General features: G+C 36.5%; 1 protein-coding gene across 2 annotated transcripts; it reads left to right on the forward strand.

The window, feature by feature from the left end:
• The first annotated feature begins 5,171 nt into the window (after positions 1–5,171).
• On the forward strand, positions 5,172–8,079 carry LOC131322826 (F-box protein At2g39490-like). Of its 2 annotated transcripts, XM_058354336.1 has the most exons (4): positions 5,193–5,212; positions 5,244–6,139; positions 6,402–6,560; positions 7,431–8,079. In XM_058354336.1, exons 2-4 carry the CDS (start codon positions 5,303–5,305, stop codon positions 7,809–7,811), a joined length of 1,377 nt encoding a protein of 458 aa, XP_058210319.1. In that variant the 5' UTR covers positions 5,193–5,212; positions 5,244–5,302; the 3' UTR covers positions 7,812–8,079. The 2 variants fall into 2 exon arrangements, with proteins under 2 accessions (XP_058210318.1, XP_058210319.1); XM_058354335.1 differs by having other exon boundaries at positions 5,172–6,139.
• Positions 8,080–8,842: the final 763 nt, after the last annotated feature.

Below are 8,842 nucleotides of genomic sequence, written 5' to 3' on the forward strand. Positions count from 1 at the left end.
TTGTATTCCTAATTATTGAGTTGTAATTTATTTTCATATATTTTGAGAATGTCCATTTAGGAAGTAAATCATTAATATTTTGTAAATTGTGAGGTTTTTTCTTTTCTTTTTTTGCCACAACGATAACAAGTGATATTATAGATCCAAAAAATAGTACACATCAACAGGAAACTCTATTCCTAAATAAGGGATCAAGAAACCAAATAGGAGGGGACTCAGTTCAAAAACTATATCCAACTCCAACTAAATTCATCTCTCCAAACAGACGGCGCACTGCAGAAAACAACCAAAAACACCCACATAGGGGTGATAGAAGCCCTAAAAACAGGGGAGAAATCCCACACAGGGGACACCAAAGAAAAGAACTAGAAAAAAGAAAAATCAGTAACGGAACCGGACGGAGTCCACCATACCGTAGCAGACTTAATCCACCCACCTAGGTCTCCCACTCCAGCGGGAGGAGGATGCCTCCTGCAATCACGATCTGCAAGGCACTACATTCAAAAGCCGTTGGACTGCACGGCGAAAGAGGCGGAGGAGGGGTGGTGGATGGTGGTTTGGAGAGGAGAAGGATGGGGTGAAGGGGGAAAGAGAGAAAACCTCCGAGATCTAGAATTGGGAGATTAAAAAATCCCATAATGGGGAGAAATCCCTCCCCTCCCGTCACCCATTGGGGCATAAATCCTTGGGGGAAGGGGAAGGAGAGAGATGGGGGCGGCAACTTCTTAAGGGTTAGAGAGAGAGAGAGAGAGAGAGAGAGAGAGAGTAATTTGATACGTTCCCTATTTTCTTTTAATTGTGAGGTTCAAAGTGTAATTTGATACGTTCCCTATTTTCTTTTAATTGTGAGGTTCAAAGTGTTAGGGAATTGAAGTGAAAGGAAATTATGAATCTCAAGGGATTTCTTACATATAATAGCTCAATAAGGAAAGAAAATCAAGAAATCAAGGGTGTGAAAGTATAGAAACGTTTTTCAAAAAAAGTACTCGAGCAACTCAAGACAAGCTTCAGATAGTGCTAGATCAACTCCACTTATAGAAACTACTCTCTCACACATAACTCTTAGCCACGTACTGAGCCACAAAGTTACCACACATCTCACAAAACTCACATCGAGTTCATCAGATAAGAAAAAACGACAACACCTACAAGGGGTGAGAAAAACACCCACAAGGAATGAGAACAACAGACCCTAAAAAAGCAACAATCCAAAAAAAATCTATAAGAAACAACTGACCCACACACCTAAATTCAGCTGTTCAAACCACTGACCAAGACCGCAACCATCACTGCCGCCGCAACCACTGGCACAAGGGCAGCGAGCTGCAAAGACCACGGATCTGATTCCCGACTACCACAACAGCCACACACCACCATCCAGCAACACCAAATGTTACGACCTCTGACCCAAGAATTACGACCTCGTTTGGACTCGATCTATGCAATGCCCGAAACGATAAGGACGGGGATGGCTTGATAACTTCGATTGAGCTGCATGTGGTGAAGAAGATCGAGAAGAAGTGCACGCAGGCAGACTGCTCGCCAATGATCGGCTCCGTCGACATCAAAGCGCACCGAGTTTAGAGAGGGAGAGGGATCCGAAGGAGAGAGAGAGAGAGAGAGAGAGAGAGAGAGAGAGAGAGAGAGAGAGGAGAGGAGGAGGAGGAGGAGGAGAGGAAGGAGGGGGGCACCGCCTCTCCCCCAAGAAAACCCTAATCGCCGAACTCAGATAGAGAGACTATATGGATCATACATACTCCAGTTTTAAGAGATTACATAGCTTCTATTTTTGTTGTTAAGCATGTGAGGGAAATGAGTAAACCCTGTTTTGAGTACATATGTGGGGATAGTGGTGGTGGAGCAGTTAATGTGACTCGAATGCCAATAGAATGTGGGATTAGAGTAGTTGTAGTTGCCAAAGCAAGGCTTTTTCAAGTGAAGGGTTTTACTCTAATGAGTTAGTTTAGTAATCCCGTGAAGAGAGTCTAATTAAATACTATCCAATTAGCTTTTTTTTCTATCCCCTACACCTTTTGTGTTTTTTCTTTTTTGTTCTCTTATTCTTGGATAAGATGGAAACTATTTGCTCTTATCTTCAACCTAATTTTATTCTACAGCATAGTTTAAAATATCAACTGCTTGCAAAAGCTACCAACCTAACCATATAGTATTTGATATAAAGGAATATGGTATTAAAAAGCCAATTGGTGGGGTAGACCGTGTTTGGCTCCTTTTGTGACGACAAATGACATACTTTCTCTTATTATTGAATTGTTTTCACCCTAAGATAGGCAATTAATTCAAATTCGTATTGAATTGTTTTCACCCTAAGAAAGTCAATTAATTCAAATTCGAACCCCTTTTAATTATGTTTTCGTATTGTCAACCCATTTCATATAGTACGAATTAGTCCTAACCCTATTACTCAATTACTTTGACTTGAAAAGCCACTTGGCTTGGGATGTATTTTAAGGGGAAAAAATCTATTTTTTTTGCTCGGCCAAGAATAAAATTTGCTCAGCCAAGAATAAAATCTTATAGGATCGAGTTTCACTTAAGCTTATGGTTTCTAGATTATCTCCCTAATCAGATGTCGATCTTATTGAGAATCAAGACCTTCTCTCCATATCTCTAGAAGGTTTCATAGAATTCAACATTATTCTAGAGTAATTTGGAATATCCTAGAATATGGTAGAGTATTCTAGAACTCTTTCGGATAGCTCTGAGTTTCTAATATACTATAAAAGGTACGGAAAGTTCTAGAATTTGGTTGAGGAGAAACCACTTAATCGAGAATCCAAACCTCAAAAAAAAAAAAAAAAAAAACTAAAATAGCTTCATTTATATGGAACAAGAAACAAAACATTCATTAATAAGCATTAGTTTATTGTAGACTAAAGCCAACACATAAGCCAAACAAACTTATAATTACATCAAGTACTTGAAGCCTTATATATAGTTTGGCACACAATACTCAATCAACAGAATTAAAATTAATGAGCAAAACAAACTTGAAATTACATCAACTCATGAAGTCTCTTAAATGAGAAATATGATATGGGAAAGTGAAACCCTAGCCTAAAAGTCGAAAACTAATATACTGATATACACGGATATACATATAAGCATACATACATCATATATACATATGAGGGGGTTTCTGATGTGACAGGGCGGGGATCGGGTGGGGCTTGGGGTGGGGATAGACACATATTTACCCTTTACCCATTCTTTGAATTTAAAAAAAAAAAAAAATTTCCATGAATCTTACCCAATCTCCAAAAAAAAAATCCTTGAATCCCCTACCCATTCACAATGGGGATCAGACTGGGTAGGGTCGGATAGACCGAAATGGTCCTCCCTACTCATCTCCATGTGTTCATCTTTTGTTTGATTTTATCTGTTAGTATTTCCATGTGTGATTAAGGGGGTGTTTTTGGGAGTGAAATTTTTTTTATTTGTAGTTGAAAAGTTGTAATGTGTTTCCGGTAGTGAATAAGAGTTAATAAGTTGTTGGGAAATGTTAAGTAGTTTCCGATAGTGAATAAATTGTTGATGGGTATTTGAGTGAAAAAGTTGTTGGTAAAAACTTTTTTGTTAGTAGAAATGAGATGGTAAAATGCTGAAACTTTTTTGTTAGTGGAAACGAGAAGATAAAATCCGTTAATTTTTTTAGTGGAAACGGGGCCTAATTTATGCTTTAGGCATTTCTAAGGTATTACGGAGTAGAACAAATGTGCTACAGTATTTTCAACATTTTTTTAGGTGCATTGACTTGATGTGTGCCATAATTACTTAATGTAGTTGATTAATGGAGTCTGTTTAAAGCTTATTTGAAAACAATTCTAGAATAAGTCAACTAGGTGGCGGGTGGTCAACAATAGAGAGAGATAATTCATTTAACTTGTGTTCGAAGCGCGTTACTTCGTGCTTTCAGCAATCCCTGATTTGTATACGTAATGAAATTTTTATTTTTTAAATATAATAAATAATTTAAACAAAGTAAGGATCGCATCAACTAACTTCAGCAGAGATGCAACTTCAATATGAATATGAAGTGCTAGATCATTATCAAGTTTGTGAAATGAGTTTAAATTCTACACAGCCCCGTCATGTAGATTGGTTGTGAGGCAAATGAATTTGTAGATGACACGTCACCTAATGGCCAATTTCAACTTAAAACAATAGTTTTCCTCGTTCATATCCTCTTCGTCTTAGGATCCTATAGAGCAAAAACTTAATTATGAGAGCTTTAGAGATAAAAATAAAGTATGACCCATTATGATAAAATGATCAGAAAAATAAGATTTTCTCACCGGTTCAAACGGATTGAAAATTGGAGCACTTAATTTTCTCCCCATATATTTTAATATATAAACAGTCCAAAAAAATTAAATATTCTAATTTTTAAACCATTTGAACCGGTGGGAAAATTTCATTTTTCTGATCATTTTAACCTAAAATGTCATAATTTTTTTTTATTCTTAGGGCTCTCATAATTAAGTTTCTGATCTACAAGGTCCCAAATAATGAACATAAACTTAATTATGAGGGCTCTAGAGACAAATAAATTATGACCCTCTAGGATAAAATGATTAGAAAAAAAAGATTTTCGTACCAATTTAAACGGATTAAAAACTGGAACACTTAATTGTTTTGGACCGATTATATATTAAAAATTATGGTAAAAAAATTAAGTGCTCCAATTTTTAATCCGTTTGAATTGGTGCAAAAATCTTTTTATTTATTTATTATTATAGTCATTTTATTATTGTCCCTAGGGCCCTCATAATTAATTTTCAACTATACAGAGTCCCAAATAAATAGCATAAAGTTAATTAAGAGATCCTTAGCGACAAAAACATATTATGACCATTTATGATAAAATGATTAAAAAAATAAGATCTTCACACCGATTCAAACTGATTGAAAATTGAAACACTTAAGAAACATTTTTCATTTAAGACCTATAATTCGGTTTATATATTAAAAATTACGGTAAAAAAATTAAGTACTCCAATTATTAATCCGTTTGAATCGGTGCGAAAATTCTATTTTTTTATTAGCCCTGAGGTGACGGGTCATCTACAAATTCTTTTGCCGCACAAACCAATCTACACGGCTCCGCCGTGTAGAATTTAAAATAGCTATCTCCCACTGGTAACTGTGTATATATAGCTATGTAAGGATGAAGAGATCACAACCAAGTACCACTTTTCAGTTCCAAAAAAAACCAAAGGGCTACTTTTCATTTCTCAATCATTTTTCATATCACTCTAAACTTTTGAACACCACAGAATCCATGGAGGAGGAGAGGATTGAAACGACAATGCGCAACTTACCCCCTGAAATCCTTCGCCAAATCGTTTCATTAATCCCATTGAAAGAGGCTGTAAGAACCAGCACTCTCTCCACCTCATGGAAAACCCTCTGGACTCCATTCCAAGTCGAATTCGACTCCGACCCGAATCAAATTACCGGTGATACCGACGATGAAGCAAGCAAGAAGATAAATCAATTCGTGGGTTTGCTCTCGAAATCCTCCAGTTCTCCAGAGCTTTGGAGATTTTCTCTCCAAACGGAGAAGACACAGAAACCTCTGTTTTTCTCAGCTGCCAAGGGAGGAGGAGGAGGAGGACGAGGAGAAGAGCTGCATCTTGATTTCCTTGCAAAAGAAAATGAAATTCAGCGTAATTTCAACTTGGTTTACGACCCGACTCCTCGAATCTCCAATCTGTCTTCGATAAAGACTCTGCATCTGGTTTCTGTCAACAAAATTGCCGGGGACTTGGTTTCGACTCTGTTTTCCAGCTGCCGGTTTCTCGAAAGCTTGAAGCTTGAGAAATGCAGTGGGATTCAGAGCATCGATATCAAAGCAAGTGCCTCTCTCAAGAGTTTTGAAGTGGTGGGTTGTGAAGACTTGGAAAGTATCGCGATTTCTGCACCGAATTTGAAGTCGTTGTGGTACAGAGGAGCACTTCCTCTGATTCAGATAAATGGATGTCTGAATTTGGTTGATGTGGTGCTTGATTTGAGAGAAGGTTTTGACAGAAGTGAATTTGATTGTGAGGATGTTTTGAATCTTCTTTCCTCTCTCAAGGATGTTGAGAGTTTGAAGATTAGTGGGTGGCTTCTTGAGGTATTTTTCCAATCTTTTGTTTCCTTTCATCCTTTTGGTGTTTTGTTTGTAAACACAAGATTAGAAATCTCTCTATTGAAGTATTGACAAGCTTAGAAACTAAATTGCAAAAACTAATTTTGTAGTAGCAGTTTTCAGATAACAACTATAATGGGAAAATCTATATTTCATTTTATAACGAGCAGTTTGAGACTCCCTGGTTTCCCCACTTTATTGGAATTTCTAGTATCTAACTTGAACTTCTTTTTTCCACTTGAAAAAGTGGTTGTGTGCAGCAGGGGTGGTTTTCGGAAGGCTTCAGTTCAGATTCAACAAGTTGAAGGAATTAAGCTGGTTTGATGCTTTGATGAACCAGACAAAGAGGGATTCATTGGCTTGCTTCTTGCACATGTTACCTTACTTGGAAAAATTGTTCGTCAAGGTGAGAGAATATTAGTAGGAACTAAGGCTTTGTTTGTTTGGGCTTAAAATATTTCTATATTTTCCGGTAGAAATATTTTACCTATTTTTCGGTATTTGATTGTTTAAAAAATGAGGAAAATATTTTATATGTAAAACATTTTTCATTAATTGAATGAAAATAATTTGCCCTTAAATCTTCCTTAAGTTATTTTCTGCAATGAACCTATTGTCTTCTACTGCAATTCTCACTGCTCAGTTTTCTCGATCGTCAGTTTTAACCAACATTCAATTCCCTTATTCACAGACCCCTCTCTCTCTCTCTCTCTCTCTCTCTCTCTCTCTCTCTCTCTCTCTCTCTCTCTCTCTCTCTCTCTCCACTATTTTGTTGATTTTTGAAAATATTTTTCAAGTACTAACCAAATACCGAAAAATAAAAGTTTGAAGTTTACATCGAAACACACGGAGCCTAAAAGTGATACATAACCAAAACCGGTTAATAAACAATTTTTTGGATTTTATATTGGATATTTTGAAAAATATTAGGGTAAAAGTTATAATTTTTTAATTTTTTGATTCGATCATTTCGTCAAGACGAAATAATAATTCACAAAAATTTGACGCAAAACTAACAAACACAAAATATGTGTGTGTGTGTGTGTCGGAACAAGGCCCTAAAAAATGAAATAAAAAACCAATAAAACTAATAAATGCATGTATTAGCTTTTGTTTTCTAAGAAAGTGGTCATCTATATTTCATGAAATTTATTCCTCTTTTCGCATATACCTTATTTTGAAGGAAAATAAATTTTCTTCTCATTACCTTTCTTCCACTTCATTTTCTCCCCATTTTGTCTCTTCTTGTTAACCCATTGGAATAATGTACGTGCAGATTGATCAAAATTTGAGCTCCATCCCCTGCCCATATTTCCACCAATACTGGCACGAGCCTCACTTGTGGATGGACTACGAAACAGTGACGTCGCATGCTTGTCAACTTCAACATCTGAAACTCATTCAATTGGAAGGTTTTACAAATGAAGAGGATGATCAGTTGATGATGCTAATGAATCTTTTACTGAGGCAGTCAGTTGCTCTTAAATCCATGACTGTAATATCACCGGAAAAAGAGTCACGCAGAGTCACGAAAGTACCGAAGAGTCAGTTAAAGCAGACATCTGCGTGCAATCCGAAGCGGATAGTTTTTTCTTCTCCGAACGAGGACTACTTTTTTGGATTAATCGAAGACGGAAATAATTTCCTTTGGTTGTAAATTTAGGTAATCAAGCTTTTTGATTTTCTTTTTTTCGGGGGAGGGAGGACTGAACTATTGTAAAATGGGAGGAATTGGATGGCCCTTCAAAAATAATTGACAGAATAAAATCAATTCTGTACAGATTAAACTTCTGTTTTTCCGTAACTGGACATGCAAGAAAAAGCCTTCCAGTTATATTTCCGTTTGACCCCCCAAAAAAAAGTCTTCCAGTTTACAATGTCAAATTTATTTGATCCATGAATACTCATTTTATTGTTGATCTGAACCGTTCATCTTGTAGACCCTCACATAGTAGTGTATCCATGCAAAAAATAAATTTGATCGGACATCGATAGGAGTATCAAAAATTGAATTTTGCTTTGTAAAATGTATAGTTTATCTTTATTATTATTGATAGAAATCAAATTGTCCATTTTATAAATTAAAATTAAAATTTTGATATACCTATCCACTTTCGATCAAGTTGATTTTTTGCATGGTAATACTATATTGTGTGCCTTAAAATATGAACGGTTCATATCACAACAATAAACACTCGGTGAGGCCCATAACAGGCGGTGGTGGAAAAGTGGAGTTTTACACTGCGATTGATAAAATTTATTCACATCTAAAAATCCACAATTCACAACTAAAAATGCACAATGAAAAAAAATTAAGCTCCGGAATGACATACTATTTCAGACCGCCATCTTATTGGTCTTGCCCAAGTTGTAGTCTATTTAATGACTCGACAACAACATGTCGACAACACGACTCTCTCCCGCCAGGTGACCAAGCAGGATGAGCAGAAGCAGGGCAGCGAAAAACAAGAGCGACACCGCCAACATCCAAAACCAGTCGCCCCAAACGCCCTCCACTGTCAAACCCTATCGCCACCGCCATCATCCACTGTCCAACCCCAAACTAAACCAGGAATTAGAAAGGATATTCGTAATTATTCCTGGTTTAGTGGTAGCGAAGTCCACAATAATTATTAATTAAGGACATCGATCTCAAAAGTCTTTTTGGTATTGACTCCGGAAACTTTT

This window comes from Rhododendron vialii, chromosome 4a (genome assembly GCF_030253575.1).
Source record: "Rhododendron vialii isolate Sample 1 chromosome 4a, ASM3025357v1".
Classification (NCBI taxonomy): domain Eukaryota; kingdom Viridiplantae; phylum Streptophyta; class Magnoliopsida; order Ericales; family Ericaceae; genus Rhododendron; species Rhododendron vialii.